The 17,488-nt window shown below is 36.0% G+C and overlaps 1 protein-coding gene across 4 annotated transcripts in view; it reads left to right on the forward strand.

Annotated features, from left to right (window-relative positions):
• The window catches only part of CENPE (centromere protein E), a 78,762-nt gene that overhangs the window by 35,780 nt on the left and 25,494 nt on the right, over positions 1-17,488 (forward strand). For 3 of the 4 annotated variants that reach the window (XM_043871246.1, XM_043871248.1, XM_043871249.1), the window contains 13 exons: positions 1,438-1,596; positions 3,452-3,742; positions 3,867-4,025; positions 7,024-7,308; positions 7,461-7,619; positions 7,819-8,100; positions 8,524-8,811; positions 9,811-9,969; positions 10,151-10,432; positions 11,466-11,624; positions 12,580-12,870; positions 13,485-13,643; positions 16,114-16,218. In XM_043871246.1, coding sequence (XP_043727181.1) covers positions 1,438-1,596; positions 3,452-3,742; positions 3,867-4,025; positions 7,024-7,308; positions 7,461-7,619; positions 7,819-8,100; positions 8,524-8,811; positions 9,811-9,969; positions 10,151-10,432; positions 11,466-11,624; positions 12,580-12,870; positions 13,485-13,643; positions 16,114-16,218 — 2,778 coding nt within the window. The remainder of the gene's footprint in view (positions 1-1,437; positions 1,597-3,451; positions 3,743-3,866; positions 4,026-7,023; positions 7,309-7,460; positions 7,620-7,818; positions 8,101-8,523; positions 8,812-9,810; positions 9,970-10,150; positions 10,433-11,465; positions 11,625-12,579; positions 12,871-13,484; positions 13,644-16,113; positions 16,219-17,488) is intronic. The other variant, XM_043871247.1, reaches the window with a different exon arrangement.

Genomic DNA, 17,488 nt, shown 5'->3' on the forward strand with positions numbered 1-17,488 from the left:
CTTCACTATTTGGCTATTTTGAATACAGATGCTGTAAACATTCATAAACAAATATTTTTATGAAGTTTTTTTTATGTCTCTAGGATAAATATCTAAATGGAATAGCTGAATCATAGGGAGATATATATTTAACTTGCTGAAAATTTACTAGATTGATTTCCAAAGTAGTTGTACCATTTTATATTTCTATCAGCAAATTAAAAGAATTTTGATGACTCCACATCCTCACCAACACTTCATAGTATTGTGTTTAATTTTAACCATTCTATTGGGTGTGTGCCTCATTGTTTTCATTTGCCTTTCCCTTGACTCATTGGAAAAGACCCTGATGCTGGGAGGGATTGGGGGCAGGATGAGATGGCTGGATGGCATCACTGACTCGATAGACATGAGTTTGAGTAAACTCCAGGAGTTGGTGATGGAAAGGGAGGCCTGGCATGCTGCGATTCATGGGGTCACAAAGAGTCGGACACAACTGAACAACTGAACTGACCTGAATGACTATAAAGATATTGGACATCTTTTCATGTTTACTAGCATGAGATTGCTTATTGGCCATTGTTTATCTTTTTATAGATTATTTGTTGTGTCTGTGATATGTAATACTTTTCAGTCTACAGATCTTTTCCATATTTTCTTAAATTTGTTCCTAAATATTTCTCTTTTATATATGCTGTTGCAATTTTTTACTTCATTTTTAATTGTTTATTGTTAATGTTTGCCAATATTTTCAAACCTACTTTAGTATTTTTTCTAAATTTAGAGACAATATAATGTGCCTAGAATGAAATTAATATTTTGAGAAGTTTGCTATGAATCACAGTAGAACCTGACCTTTTGTGTGGTTTTCTGTGTTTCTTGGGATTGCCTGTTTGCTTAGAATTACTGACTATAAATAAGAATACAGACAAAGGTCATATTCACTTATCAGTCTCCGGCTTGAGATGTTTTTGTGACTTAAGAATGTTACTGTTTAAGCTTAATAACTTGGATTAGTCCACCTCATACTACCAAACAGTGCTGCCATTTTGAGCTTGCTATTAAGCAATGTGTAAAATCAAAGCCATTCCAGCATATGAAAAGACCATAACCATATATAGATATATAGATAAGTGTCTCACATCATCTGTTGTCAACAAAAGCTCCAAAGTGTCTTTTGGTTTAGGTGTAGAAAATGAGCAAATCACACATGATAAAATACTAAACCCAGTTGTAATTCTCATGATAGGAATGTAAGGTGAGCAATGAAGAAACAGTATTTAAAAAAGCAGATTCTTGGCATTTATATGATTAAAGACTCACTTTTTAAATTAATCTTTTCCAATATAGTTTACCATGATCTCTTCATTTTTTGGCTAAAGTAAATTCTGATTTTTACCTGATTTCTTAAGTGTAAGTAAGTATTATTTTGATCTCAACTTCTTAAAAAAATTCTAGACAATTGAAAACCAGGAAGAATTAAGAATTCTTGGAAATGAACTTAAAAAACAACAGGATATTGTGGCACAAGAAAAGAACCGTACCATTAAGAAAGAAGAAGAGCTTTCTAGGACCTGTGAAAAACTATCAGAAGTTCAAGAAAAGCTAAAGGAAAAGGTGACTTTTTAAAGTTATCTGCCTGGTCATTTTTCCTGACTAAATTTTTTACTTATATAATAAATTTGATTCCAGCAAACCTAAATTCCAGAAATAACCTCTCAGATGAACAGATCTTAATGGACAGTATTTTGGACAGTTTCAACTCCTATTGAGATGTTAGCTAGCATCCTTTGTGATGATTATATTATTCTGGAGTCTTTAGATGGGGGAGGCCTTCATTTTTCTAAACAAGTCATTTGATATATTCGTTCATCGAGTGCTTATTGAGCACTACTCTAGCCAGCCACTCTTCTGGGCTCCTGAGATACATTGGTAAACAAAAGAAAGATTCTGCCCTTGTAGCAGTGCACTAGTCGTGCTCTGAAGTGTGAGAGTCATCTCTACGGTCAGCCCTCTGTATCTGCAGATTCTGCATCCATGGATTCAACTGGCCATAGATCAAAAATATTCAGAGGAAAAATACAGAAAGTTCCAAAAACTGAAACCCAAAATTGCCACACTTGGGCAACTATTTTCATAGCATTTATATTGTATTCAGTAGCATACATAATCTAGAGATGAGTTAAAGCATATGAGAGGATGTGTTTAGGTTATATACAAATAGTTAAGGGACTTGAGCGTTCATGGATTTTGGTAACTGCAGAGGTCCTGGAGCTACTCTTCCGTGGATAACAAGGTCTGACGGTATCATCACTTAGATATCGTCAGTGAGATGCTGTCGTACAAAAAAAAAATAAGATGCTGTTGTACAATTTGTAGACAAGCCTCAGACTCGGGTAACAATTATATTCCCCAAGAAATTCTAAAATGCACCCACTGAGATCTTTCTGTATATTCTAGAAGCAGTATCACATTCATTACAGATAATATATAGTGATTTCCATTGTGCTTCTGTGTATTTTTTCCTAATATGGGTTCTCTTAATTCTCATCCCTTTTACTATAACCTAATTGAATATGTTAAAACCTAATTTCTATTTCATATTCCTCCTAAAGGAGGGAAATCATTGAGCTTATGTAAAAGTTAATGCTTCATTATTTGCTTGGGCCACTCCATATGGCCCTCACTAGAAATGGAAGTAAATTATTCAAGTTTTTTTTTTTTTTTTAATTATTCAAGTTTTTAAGAGACATGGAATTATAATTATTTGGCACAGTGATGTCTGCATATTTAATTAATCTCTTCTGTTTTTTAGTTTTTCTCATTTTCACATTCTTCCTTGATTAACCTAGTGGCACTATATTAGTTTCCTAGGGCTTTTGTATCAAATTAACATAAACTCAATGGCTTAAAACAACAAGAATTTACTCTTTCACAGTTCTGCGTCTTAGATGTTCACAATCACAGTGTTGGCGGAACCAGGCTCCCTCTGAAGGCTCTAGAGAAGAATCCTTTAATTCCTCTTCCTGCCCTTGACTCCCAGCTGACCTTGGTGTTTCTTGGCTTAGAGCTGCATCCCTCCAATCTCTGCCTCCATCGGCACAGGACCTCCTCTGTGTCTCTATGTGTCCTTTTGTCTCTTAGAAGGACTACTCACATTGGATTTGGGGCCGACCTTAATCTAGGAGGATTCCTTCTCAGTCCTTAACTAATCACATCTACAGAAACCCTATTTTCAAAGAAGATCAGGTTCTCGGGGTCTGGGTAGACTTGAACTTGGTATGGGACTCTATTTGACCCCCTAGACATTGTACCTCGAAAGTTATTTTACTTTTAATGCCCCTTGTCTACTTATTTTGGAGTAGTTGACAGGGTTATGATAATGATTATTTCAGTTTGCAAAGTAGATTTTATATAAGAATTTTAAGAGAGTATAGCCAAAATAGTAATTATAAAAACTGTATGTCTTAAGAGCCAACAACTGCAAGAAAAACAGCAGCAACTGCTTAGTGTACAAGAAGAGATGAATGAGATGCAGAAAAAGATGAATGAAATGGAAAACTTAAAGAATGAACTAAAGAACCAAGAATTAACATTGGAACATATAAAAATTGAGAAGATAGAGTTAGCTCAGAAACTTCATGAAAATTGTGAGGAAATGAAATTCATAACCAAAGAAAGAAATGATCTAAAGAAATTAGAGGAGTCATTCGAAGTAGAGAGAAATAAGCTTAAAGAACACATCAGAGAGATTGAAGCTACAGTAAGTCATGACCTTTTCTTTCATCTATTAAACATTTCTTTAAAGACTGAGTCAATTGGAAAGGGGGAAGCAGTGTTGGATGATGTTCTTACAATTATTCTTTAAATTTCACTTCCTAATAAAGGGTCTAGAAACAAAAGAAGAACTACAGATGGCCCACATGCATCTAAAAGAATACCAAGAAACTATTGAAGAACTAAGAAGAGACATTTCTGAGAAGACAGCTCAGATAATAAATATTCAGAAGAACTTAGAAAAATCCGGTACTGAACCGCAGGAAAAGGTTTGTCCTTTCTTCTTTGCATCCTATCTTCTTTCCATCCTTTCTTCTTCTCCACCTTTCTTTCCCTTTTCTTCCTCCTTTGAAGGAAAGATTGGTAGTGAATGGGTTATGATTCATTCATTTATTGAGTAATATTTGTTGAGTGTTTAATGTATCGGGTACAGTCCTGGATTATAGAAATAAAGTGGAAACAAGGTGGACAGATCCTCTACAATCATAGAACTTATTTTGTAGTGGAAAGAGATTATCAATATATAAGCAATCAAATGAGCAGGATAATTTGCGATAATAACAAATGCTGTGGAGAAAATGAAACATAAACTAGACCAACCTATGTTAAAAGCCTGTTGTGTGCTAAGTATTGAGACAATGGATATGAATAAGACATTGTTCTTTTTGCCCAATATGAGCATGTAAAAAACATTCTCAATTCCAATTTGATAAACACAGAAATATGATATGGAAAGTTACACAGTAACACTAGTGATCATGGAAAGAGGGAATCAATCTTTACACATAAAAAATTTGTTAAGTAGCATTAGAATTCATCTGAGAATGGGACCATTAATTTATTGGGATATAATCTGCTCAGCTCTGAATTTTCTCCTGTTGTATTTGAGAACTAATATAGAAATGAATCAGTGAAATGAAACTAGTATAGAAATGAATCCAAAATCACTGCAGATGGTGGCTGCAGCCATGAAATTAAAAGACAATTGCTGCTTGGAAGAAAAGCTATGACCAACCTAGACAGCATAATAAAAAGCAGAGACATTACTTTGCCAACAAAGGTCCGTCTAGTCAAAGCTATGGTTTTTCCAGTAGTCATGTATGAATATGAGAGATGAACTATAAAGAAAGCTGAGTGCTGAAGAATCGATGCTTTTAAACTGTGGTGGTGTTGGAGAAGACTCTTTAGAGGCCCCTTGGACTGCAAGGAGATCCAACCAGTCCATCCAAAAGGAAATCAATCCTGAATATTCATTGGGAGGACTGATGCTGAAGCTGAAACTCTAATTCTTTGGCCACCTGATGCAAGGAGCTGACTCCTTGGAAAAGACACTGATGCTGAGAAAGATTGAAGGCAGGAGGAGAAGGGGACGACAGAGGATGAGATGGTTAGATGGCATCACCAACTGGATGGACATGAGTTTGAGCAAGCTCCAGGAGTTGGTGATGAACAGGGAAGCCTGGCATGCTGCAGTCCATGGGGTCACAAAGAGTTGGACATGACTGAGCAACTGAACTGAACTGATAGAAAGGAAGTATGCAACTGATTGGATTAATAATTTATTGGTAAAGTGTACTTTGGATATAAACTGGAGAAAAAAGAAAATTATGACAGAATATGACTAGCAGTCATGAATAGCTTGAGTAGGAATCAGGGGAAAGTGAGTAAATAGGAGTTTGTGGTCCGTGGTAGGTCATGAAGGTTTAAAATCACTTCCGTTGCTATGGAGAGTATCCTCATCTTTTCCCTTTAAAAATTATGACAACAGTGTCTAGATAGAACCCTTAGTATTATACGAATATCACAAGATCCCAGTGCTTCATGAGGAACCGGAGCTACTTCCTAATGTGAAAGAAGTCACTGATACTCAGCAAACAATGGATGAACCAGAGCTATTGAAAAAACAGTCCAAAACCAAAGATTCAACAACACTAGCAAGGATAGAAATGGAGAGTCTCAGGATGACTGAAAAACTTCAAGAAAGTCACAAGGAAATAAAATCTCTCACTAAGGAGAGAGAATCTTAAAATGACAATAGAAGCACCTCAGATTGAATGTGACCAACTGAAAGAAGAGATGAGAGAAACTCTGGCTGAAGTATGTCTCATCCTTTCCTCCCATTTAATAAGTACTTTATATTTTATAAATGAGAGAGCATTTATAGTTATAATATCCCTACCAGTTTTAAGTATCTCTTAATTATGAAGTGATTGGAACACTGTTTTCTTCCTGTGTTTAAACTTATTTCTCCAGTATCCCATAAGGCATTACCATTTCCCTCACTGATCCAGTCAGAAACCTGAGAATCAACCCTACTACTATCCCTTCCTCCCCACTCCCTCTATAATTCAAGAATCAAAACCTTGTTGATTTGAAAGTATGTGCCTATGTGTGAAATCCTCCCACTCTTCTCCATATTCTGTCATAATTTTCTTCTCCAGTTTACATCCAAAGTACACTTTACCAATACCCTAATCCAAACCAGGATTATTTCTCTCTGGCTTTCCTGCAATAGCCTCCTAACTGGTCTCTACATTCATTTCATACTTCTGTAATTCATTCCCCATTCTGTGCCAAGGTGATCTTTTCTCCTTAAAACTTTTTAATAGCTTATTATTGCTCTTGAAATACAGACACTATTTCAGACATTAAATACAGACACTAGTCTGTATTTCCCATGACCCTGGATCCCAGACCTTGCTGGTTTCTACCCCTGTTTCATCTACTCTTCCTCCTGTTCATTGTGCTCAGGCAACTCTAGTCTGTTGCTCTTCCCCATCTCACAGCTTTTGGATGGCCTGGTCTTCGTTCCTGTAGTCTTTCCATACTCCTCTTTGCCTAACAAGTGCTCTCAGCCTTTAGATCTCAGCTGAAGCTTTCCATGCCCAGGAAGCCCTTCCTAATCACTCAGAATAGATTAGGTTTGCCACTGGTACCCTGAAATAACCCACTACCTCTGTTTGGTTAAGATTTGGTATAATATGTATTTTCCTTCTAAAATGTGTAAGTCTCAAAAAGGCCAATCATGTAAAGTCTCATTTACCATTTCATCTCCAACTTCTAATATTATAGGATACTGACAACACAGTGAATACTCAATAAATGTGTTAAATATCTGAATAATGGAAGAGTGGGTGAGAGGAAATTTGTTCTGGAAACGAGCCATTAAATTCTTGATTTAATTGATTTAGAAAGCATCCTTGTTTCTTTTCCCCAAAAATAAAGTATCTCTGGGTATCAACTGTATCATTTTATGATTCTCTTTAGATCCAAGCATCTCAAGACAAACAAGAACAGTCCTTCAATATGAAAGAAAAGGACAGTGAAGCTAAGAAAATAATGAATGAGATGGAGCAATTGAAGGAGCCATTCAAAGACTCATCACTACTAAAGCTAGAAATGGAAAAGCTCGAATTGTCTGAAAAACTTCAAGAAAGTCTTGATGAAGTGAAATCTGTAGCTAAGGAGAGAGCTGACCTTGAGAGGCTACAAGAATTTCTTCAATCTGAGAAGAACCAACTCCAAGAAAACCTAAGAGAAATGGCAGCTAAAGTAGGTGTCATTCTTTTTTGTGTGTGTGTGTGTGTTAATATTCTGTAAGCAAATATCTTGGTAAAAACTAAACCTTTGGGGAAAAGGTATTAGTTACCATGTAATGATTATAATGTTTTCAAATTTTCTTGCAATTTCCTTTAATAATAAAGCAACTAGAAACTGAAGAGAAACTTCAAGTTGCTCATTGTCACCTAAAAGAACAAGAGGAAATTATTGGTAAACTGAGAGTGGATCTATCAGAGAGAGAAACTGAAATATCACACATTCAACAGGAATTAGAAACAGCAAATGATGAATTACAGAAAAAGGTAAAATGGGAGTAAAGGAGCAGGGGGAACCAATTTAAGGGAGGTAGCTAACTAGATTACAAAGACTACTGTTTACTCACTAAATTGTTTTAGAAAGCATACTAAATTTTTTTTCCTTCAAAAAATATATATACATATATAAGCATATGTTTTTATGTGTGTTTCCGTGCAAGTATATTTTTGGCTTTTTCTTTTTTAGACACAAGAGCTTCATGAGAAACAGTTTATTACCATCAAAGAAATCAGTGAGACTCAGGAAAAAATGAGTGAACTGGAACAATTAAAGGAACATCTCAAAGCCAAAGACTCATCACTGCAAAGAAAAGAAAGCGAGAGGCTTGAGTTGACCGAAAAACTTCAGGCAAGTCAAGAAGAATTAAAAACCATCGTTAAGGAAGAAGATGAACTGGAAAGGGTGCAGGAGGCCCTTCAAAAGGAAACAGACCAACTCAAAGAAAACACTAAGGAAATTGTAGCTGATGTAAGTTTCCCTCTTGTGATGTTTTTTGGTTATAAAAGTAGTGTTAAGGTGATAATGATAATTTTCACTATTAAGATTCATTTTCCCCTAATCATAAAGGAACAGAAAATCAAAGCAGAACTAAAAGCTACTGACATTCTTCTGAAGAAGTACCAAGAAACCATTAATGCATGGAATAGTTCAGAGAAGACAGATCAAGGCACAAATATCCAGAGAGTCTTAGGGAATTCAGATACTGACAGGCAAATGTAGGTCTTGTGTCGTTTGGAAAATGACATCCGATTATTGTGTTCTTCATATCCCTTAAGGAAGAAAATAATACGTACGTTAAACTAAAATATGAAGATGATTGCCATTTTTAGAAATAGTTCTTTTTCCTAATAAATTCTGCCTATGTCCTAACTTGCTTTATAATTTTCTCAGATTCAAGAACTTCAGGAAGAAGAGCATCAACTTCTTGAGATGAAAGATGTCAGTGAGACTTGGGAAAAAATATGTGAAATGGAAAACTTGAAGAAGCAACTTGAGGCCCAAAAGTCAACTCTAGAAAATACAGAATGGGAGAACATCAAGTTAACTCAGAGACTCAATGAAAATATTGCAGAAATAAGATCTGTTACAAAAGAAAGAGATGACCTTAGGAATATGGAGGAGACTCTCAAAGTAGAAATAGACCAGCTCAAGGAAAACCTAAGAGAAACAACAAGTAGAGTAAGTTACCATCTTTCACCCAACTTATAGATGTGAAATCGTGTCCTAAAAGAACTGTGATTGATAGAGTTGGTAGAGATGTAAAAGTGGTCCAACCCTTGGGGAAAACTGGAGGTATGGATATATGGTGGTGGTGGTGGTTCATTCCGACTCCTTGCGACCCCATGGACTGCAGCACGCCAGGCTTCCCTATCCTTCACCATCTCCTGGAGCTTGTTCAAACTCATGTCCATTGAGTTGGTAATGCCATCCTACCATCTTGTCCTCTATCATTCCCTTCTGCCTTCTATCTTTCCCAGCATCAGGGTCTTTTCCAGTGAGTTGGCTCTTCAAATCACATGGCCAAAGTATTGGAGCTTCATCTTCAGCATCAGTCCTTCCAATGAGTATTCAGGGTTGATTTCCTTTAGGATTGACTAGTCTTGATCTCCTGGCTGTCTGAGGGACTCTCAAGAGTCTTCTCTAACACCACAGTTCAAAAGCATCAATTCTTCCGTGCTCAGCCTTTATAGTCCAAATCATATCCATACATGACTACTGGAAAAAACATAGCTTTGACTATACAGACTGTTGTTTGCAATAACCCCCAAAATCCAATTATTGCTGTTTATCTGCACATGTTAGCATAATTGTGCAAAGATGTTTATAGACAGATATTCATTGCAGCAAGTTGCAATAACAAAATAAAGCAACCCCCCTCACCAATAGGAAAAATCCTCACTGTCCATTAGACTGGTTGAACAAAAATACAGCACATTCAGACCATGGAATACCAACCCATAGGTAAACAATGAGATAGAGCTAATTAAAAAGTTTCTGATGGGAAAAAGGAGTAAGAGTATCTAGAATATATTGACATCCAGAAGTTACTTTTAGAGGATGAGAACTGAGAGGCCCAAGGAAGGAGGGGAATTTTTTACTTCTTACCCTATGCCTTTCCTACATATTGTTGAATTGTATTATTCTGAATGTATTATTTTTCTTTCTCTAATAATAAAGGACCTGGAAAGACAAGAGGAGCTAAGAACTGCCCAGATGAATCTGAAAGAGCACCAAGAAACTATCGATAAACTCAGAGGAATTGTTTCAGGGAAGATAGATGAAATATCAAATATCCAAATGAATTTAGAAAACACAAATACTGCCTTAAAAGCACAGGTATTTCCTATAATATCTAAGTAATTGAGAGTTTGAATCAGGTCTTTTGTGTTATGAAACAGGGCATGAGTTTGCCAAATGCTGAAGATAAGTAGAGATTTTCCTATTCAACTTAGAAACTATTTTTTAGCTTTCTCTCTGTATCTGTCTATATCCTAACTTACTGTTTGATTATCTCAAGGTCCAAGAACTTCAGGAGAAAGAACATCAACTTCTTAGGGTGAAAAATGATCTCAGGGAAAATATGTATCAAACAGAGCAACTGAAGAAGCAATTAGAGACTCAGAATTCCATCCTGGAAAGCATAGAAACAGAGAAGTTAAGGTTGACTCAGAAACTCCATGAAAATGTTGAAGAAATAAAATCTGTTACTAAGGAAAGAGATGACCTAAGAAGAATGGAGGGAACCCTCAAAATGGAGCGAGATCAACTCAGGGAAAGCCTCAGAGAAGCAAAAGCTAAAGTAGGTTATACTCATTCCTCTTGCCAGCAAGTTAATGTGATGTTTTCCTTACATCAGTGAATCCTTCTTTGAAATGAGTGGTGCTTTTGGTGAGAGTTAACAGGATACAACCTTTTAGGCAGGTAATTTGGTATTACTTTTGAAAATTTTAAATTCTGTAACCAGCATTTTCTTTATGGGCTTTACTCTACATGTACAGTTGCTCATTTGTTAGGATAAAGAAAAAATAAATATGTGTGTTTGTGTGCATGTGTATTCATAACACATACATATAAACATACATACCATAAAGTTGTTCGTTACAGCAATTTGTGATTTAAAAAAAGATAGGAAATAACCTAAATGTGCATCACAAGGAAACCGGGTAAATATAAGCAATATGTCCCAGGTGTGGAGAAGGAAATGGCAACCCACTCCAGTACTCTGGCCTGGAAAATCCCATGGACAGAGGAGCCTGGTGGGCTATGGTTCATGGGGTCACAGAGAGTGGGCCATGACTGATCACATGTCCAGGTGGCACAGTGGTAAAAGAATCCCCCTGCCAATGCGGGAGACGCTGGAGATGCAGGTTCAATGCCTGGGTTGGGAAGATCCCCTGGAGGAGGACATAGCAACCCAGTCCAGTATTCTTGCCTGGGAAATCCCATAGACAAAAGACCTGGTGGGCTACAGTCCATGGGATCACAAAGGGTTGGATGCAGCTGAGCGACTGAGTGTGCACATAGAGTATACATGCAACCCCTAAAAAAATGAAGTAGATTTGAATGTTCTAATATGAAAGCCCAAAGTAAACCTTAGGGGGAAAAGCAGGTTGTAGAAGAACACATGTATAGCATGTTTGCCTCTGAAAAATGTGAGTACATTGTGGGGAGGTAAGGCCAGGGGAAGGGAAAACCTACAATTTTCTAACACCTTCAAAGATGTGAAGGAAGAAATAAGAAATTTATCATTTTTACTAAAAAAATATCACTTTCATTAAAAAGAAAGTAGTTAACACTAAGCTGTTTTTTTTTGTTTTTTTCTATTAATTAAGGATCTGGAGAAACAAGAAGAACTAAGAATAGCTCACTTGCATCTGAAGGAGCACCAGGAAATTATTGATAAACTCAGAGGGACTGTCTCTGAGAAGGCAGAAGAAATATCAAATATGCAAATGGATTTAGAAAATTCAAATGCTAAATTACAAGAAAAGGTATTGAGGGGGTCCTGGGGCTTATATGTTCAAATACCCGATATATTCCTAGAATAAAAAGCAATGCCTAAAATCCTTGAGGGATATAAAACACTTCAACCACATTTAGAAAGCAGCTTGGTAGTTTTTACTAACCCTGAACCATATACCTGCTTGTGGCCCAGAATTTTCTCTCCTTGGGTATGTACCTAAGGAAAAAGAATGCATTCTTCCACATAAAGACATACAGAAATGCTCACAACAGCTGCAATCATAATTGCAAAGAACTGAAAGTGACCCATATGCCTATCAACAGGAGAATCGACATTTACATTGTGATGCATAAGTTTAAAAGTAGGCAAACGAGCTTATGTTTGCCACAGGGGAAGAGTGAGGGGAAAGGATAGTTAGGGAGTTTGGGATGGACATGTGCACACTGCTGTATTTTAAATGGATAACCAACAAGTTCTTATTGTACAGCACAGGGAACTCTGCTCAATGTTCCTGGGTGGGAGGGGAGTTTCGGGGAGCATGGATACATGTATATGTATGGCTGAGTCCCTTTGCTGTCCACCTGAAACTGTCAGAACATTGTTAATCAGTTTTACTCCAATATAAAATGTTTAAAAGACAAAAAATAAAATTTTTTAAAAAGCAGATAAACTGGTCTGGGATTGAAAAAGGTAAAAATAGTGATTTATTCTAGGAAGAGCATACAGGTAAAGTAAGTGTTCTATATTTTGATCTGAGTTTTAGTTACATAGCTGTCTGCATATGTTAAGTATAGCTGAGCTATATACGTGTAAGATTATATGTAGTCATGTATATTATATCACAAAAGATACTATATCCTGTATGAAATTATACAGCACATTAATGAGTAAAATGGGATAACTATTGTCTTAGTCAGTTTAGAAACTATTCTTAATCCTTCCGTAAAAAGCGATCTAATTAATCCTAACATGATTATCTTAAGGTCCAAGAACTGAAAGCGAATGAACAGCGGCTTTTTAAGTTAAAGGAGGAAATTAGTGAGACCCAGAAAAAAATGTCTGACATTGAGCAACTGAAGAAGGACTTTAAGTGCCAGAGTTTAACTATGAATAAAATAGAAATGGAGAACTTAAATTTGGCTCAGAAGCTTCACGAAAGCCTTGAAGAAATGAAATCTGTAATGAAAGAAAGAGATAACCTAAGGAGAGTGGAAGAGACTCTCAAACTGGAGAGAGACCTACTGAAGGCAGACCTTCAAGGAACCACAGCTAGGGTGAGCTGTCCTCCTCCTTCCTGCCAGATGAATGTTTCTACTCTAGGAAGGTTGAAAATAATTGATGCTGTTCATGAAAATTTAAATGTTATAACCTTTCAGGGAGGCAGTTTGACAATAGCATTTTAAAAATGTATCAACATATACATTTGCTACAGCAGTTGCACTTGTAGAAATCTATCCTACCAGTATATTCACATATGTGGACGGAAATACAACAGCATTCACTGCAGCACCATATGTGATGAACAAAATCAGAAACAATCCAGAGTGTCTGTCAATAAGGCACTGGATAAGTGGGGCTCGTCTGTATAGTGGAAAACCAAGCATAAGAATAGGACACTGTACATGATACTGATTTAGAAAAATATCCAGATGGTATGAAACGTGAAAAATAAGTTTCAGAGTTCAGCATGTTACAGGACTGGGATGGGTGAGGCTAGGGTCAGGGACTTAGACTTTATGTCCTTCTGAACTTTTCTAATTTGGCAGTGGCATGTTGGTTATTTCTAACTATGAATATGTATTTTTTAAGATTTGGTTTAGCTAGTTCATTGTTAAGAAAAGGTAATGTGCCTTTATCTCATATTTCTCAATGTCTTCTGATAACAAAGGAACTGGAAACACAAGAACAACTAAAAATTGCTCATATCCATTTGAAAGAACACCAAGAAACTATTGATAAATTGAGAGAGAGAGTTTCAGAAAAGACATCTCAGATTTCAAATATTCAAAAGGATTTAAATAAATCAAAAGATGAATTACAGAAAAAGGTATGTGTTGTTTTGTCCTTTGGGGGAACATGTGCATGCTAAGTCACTTCAGTCGTGTCCCAACTTTTTGCGACCCCATGGACTAGCCTGCCAGGCTCCTCTGTCCACAGGATTCTCCAGGCAAGAATACTGGAGTGGGTTGCCATTCCCTACTCCAGGGGATCTTCCTGATACAGGGACTGAACCCTTGTCTCTTGTGTCTCTGCGTTGGCAGGCACATTCCTTACCACTAGCACCACCTGGGAAGCCCCTAACTCTGGGGGAATAACTGTCCAAAATTATTTATGAAATGAGAAAGGACATAGATACAGATATGTCAATATAGATGTATATGTATGTATACCATAAATAGACACGATTTTACTTTCTTTAAGGAATTCTGTTTGTATTCTAACTTGTTTTATAATTATGTCAAGATACAAGAACTTCAGAAAAAAGAGCTTCAACTTCTTAAAATGAAAGATGATGTCAGTAAAACTCATAAAAAAGTGAATGAAATGAAACAATTGAAGAAGCAGTTTGAGGCCCAAAGTTTATCTATGCAAAGTGTGGAAATGGATAACTTGCATTTGACTAAGAAACTTTATGAAAGCCTTGAAGAAATAAGAATTGTAGCTAAAGAAAGAGATGAGCTGAGGCAGATAAAAGAGTCTCTCAAAATGGAAAGAGACCAATGCAGAGAAAAATTAAGAGACCTGATAGCTAGAGTGAGTTCAGAATCATTCCCTATCTAGTAACTATAAGAATCAAGGTTTTTTTGGAAAGAGTGACAATATTTTGTTGTGTATATATGTCTACCAACAGTAAGGATAATGAAGGAAAGTTAATTATAGTTTTCACACAAATAGAAAATGCAGTTTTAAAAAGAAGCCAAAATATTATTCAGAAAATACCACTTCTTTTGTTGTTAAGAACTTTTTTTAATAGAGGTATAGTAGATATACAGTATTATATGTTGTAATACACAGTATAGTGATCCACAGTTTTTAAAGATTATACTCCGTTTATAGTTACTGTAAAATATTGTCTATTCTCCATACTGCACAGTATTTCTGGGTAGCTAATTTTATACATAATAGTGTGTACTTCTTAATCCCTTAGCCGTGTATTATCCCTTTCCCCTTCTCTCTCCTCTCTGGTAGCCACTAGTTTGTTCTCTATATTTGTGAGTTTGCTTTCTTTTTGTTACATTCATTAGTTATATTTTTTAGATTCCACATGTAAGTGATATCATACAATATTTGTCTTTATCAGGCTTATTTCACTTGGCATAATACCCTCCAAGTTCATCCCTGTTTTCTGCAAATGGCAAATAGTAGTTCCTTTTTTATGGCTGAGTAGTATTCCATTGTGTATGTGTCCCTCATCTATTCATCTGTTGATGGATACCTGGGTTGCTTCAGCATCTCGGCTATTGTAAATAGTGCTGCTATGAACATTGGGGTACATGTATCTTTTCAAATTAGTGTTTTTGTTTTTCAGAAAATACTTTTTAATTCTCTGGTTTTAAACAAACAAAAAATGTTAAATCAGACTATTTCCTTCACTGTAGTCTTTTAAAGGATTTCTAAGCCAAGAAATCGCATTATTCTCAGTGGAGAAATATCTGAAGGATTAGATTTATAAAAGATTAAATGTCTCATTTCTAAGCTTCTGCTTGGTAGAGTTTTAAACATAAGCTCTTCTTAGTGAGTTTTAAAGGAAAAAAGACAAGTATAAATGAGGAAATTCTTGTAATATGTATTTATAAATATTCACATATGTTAAAGAACCTGAGTCACTATAAAATTCAGACAAATAAGAAATTGTATAAAATCTATAAAAAATCTTTTTTATTCTCATATTTCATTTTCATGTTCATCATTATCTTCTAGTAAAGAAATAAAGTGGAAAGTAATATCGTTTGTAATCTCAGAAATATCAGACACTTGGAAATCATCTTTAGTGGCCCTAACTAAATTTATAAAGAGACTTAATTCATTCAACAAATATTTATTGAACAATATTTTATTTCACACTTTTAATCAGAAATACAAAATATAAACAGGGTATGAATTTTCTGTTCCAAGGTTCTGCAAAGAATATATCAGCAGGACTTAGAACACCATAAGTAATATACTTGGTTTTGCTTGCATATCAAGTTGGTAGCAGTGATTCTAAAGCAGAGATTTGGAAGAGTAGGAACCAGAAATATATCTAAAATCCAGTTTCAACTATAAGTAGTAAAGGAACAGATCCTATCTTTCAAAATTAAGTGGTTTTGCCACTTTTTCCAATGGCTTGAGGTCACCCACTTAGGACTTACTGATACTGTTATTTATTTTCTGAGCATTTTTAAGACTACTTTTAAGTTAGATGTGTTATGTTTAATTCTGTTATTGAAAAGATATAAAAATGTAATCAAAGTATATGATTAGACATATGTGAATATAGTTACAGCTAACATCTTGCTGATTTCTTTATATCAAAGCAGGATCAACAGAACCACAAAGAGGTAAAATATGAAAAAAAGTTACTATGTGATGGAAACCAACACCTTATAGGAAGCCTGAGAGAAAAGTGCTTTAGGATAAAAGTAAGTGTTCTCCTGTTCAAATTACGAATGAATATTTGTACGCTTCCAGAGGTCTAACGTGGATTGAATGGATAATGCTCAGTACTCTTCTAAACTTTATAATCTAGCACTAGTATATATATGTATACATAGATACACGCATACACCACACACACACAAAATAGAGGAGTTTGTGATCATAAGGCTTCCCTGAAAAGGTGGTATTTGAGCAAATACCTGAAAGAGGTAAAGGACCAAGCCACACAGGCCTGTATCCAGGGAAAGAGCAGTATAAGCGGAGGGAACAGCAGGTACAAAGCTTCTGAGACAAGCTTGCTTGGTGGGTTCCAAGATCTTCAGGAAGGAGGACAGCCAGTTAGATGTGAGGTCTGGAGTTAATGAGGAAGAGGCAGGCTGTGGGGCTTTAAGCAGACTGTGGGCTTACTCTGGTTAAGATGGAGATCTCTTGAGAGACATGATCTGACTTAGATTTTAAAGAAATGGCTCTGTTAGGTTGAAAATGAGAGGAAGCAGGAGGACAATTGAAAGACTAACTCCAGTAATCCAGGCAAAGGTGAAAGTGGCTCAGCCCAAAGAGTTAGCAGTGGAAGTGGTGAGAAAGTGTTTGGGTTCTGAATACATACTAAGGGTAAAGCCAACAGGATTATTGTCACCCCTGTTAAAACGCAGTCCCTAAAAACTGTTTGTGTTGCTTATGGCTGTATCACTTAGCACAGTTCCCGACAGAAATCAGCGTTGAGAATGCCTTTTTTAAAAGTACAAATGAATGACGTACAGTGCTGCTCCATGCTATAATATGATTCATTCTAAGGCTAAAGGCAGCATCCCCCCTCCAACATGCATAGATTAATGAACATCTATCTAGCTCTAGCTTTTCCTTAAATTATTTAAAAAAAAAAAAAAAGAATTCATTGTGGTCAGCAGCCCCTTCCATAATTTAACACCCTAAACTAAACATATTATCTATTACATGACTGGAGCAACTTGATGTTCCTCCACCTGAACTCTGACCAAGGGTTCACCTGCCTGGACTCTCATCATTTGTATTTATGGGCCCTGGCTCATTGTCTTCCGTATGCAGGTACTGTACTTACCTCATGGATAGATTTCATTGTTCCATTTAGAAACAGACTGAGACTCAGAGGAAGTTTAGTGGTTGCCCAAGTTCACATAGCTAATAAATCAGGAGAATCAGGATTTGAAATCAAGTCTGACAAAGTATAAAACTTGGGCATAGAAGCATTTTTACAAATATAATTTTTACTTCCTT

Source organism: Cervus elaphus, chromosome 17 (genome assembly GCF_910594005.1).
Source record: "Cervus elaphus chromosome 17, mCerEla1.1, whole genome shotgun sequence".
In the NCBI taxonomy this organism is placed as follows: domain Eukaryota; kingdom Metazoa; phylum Chordata; class Mammalia; order Artiodactyla; family Cervidae; genus Cervus; species Cervus elaphus.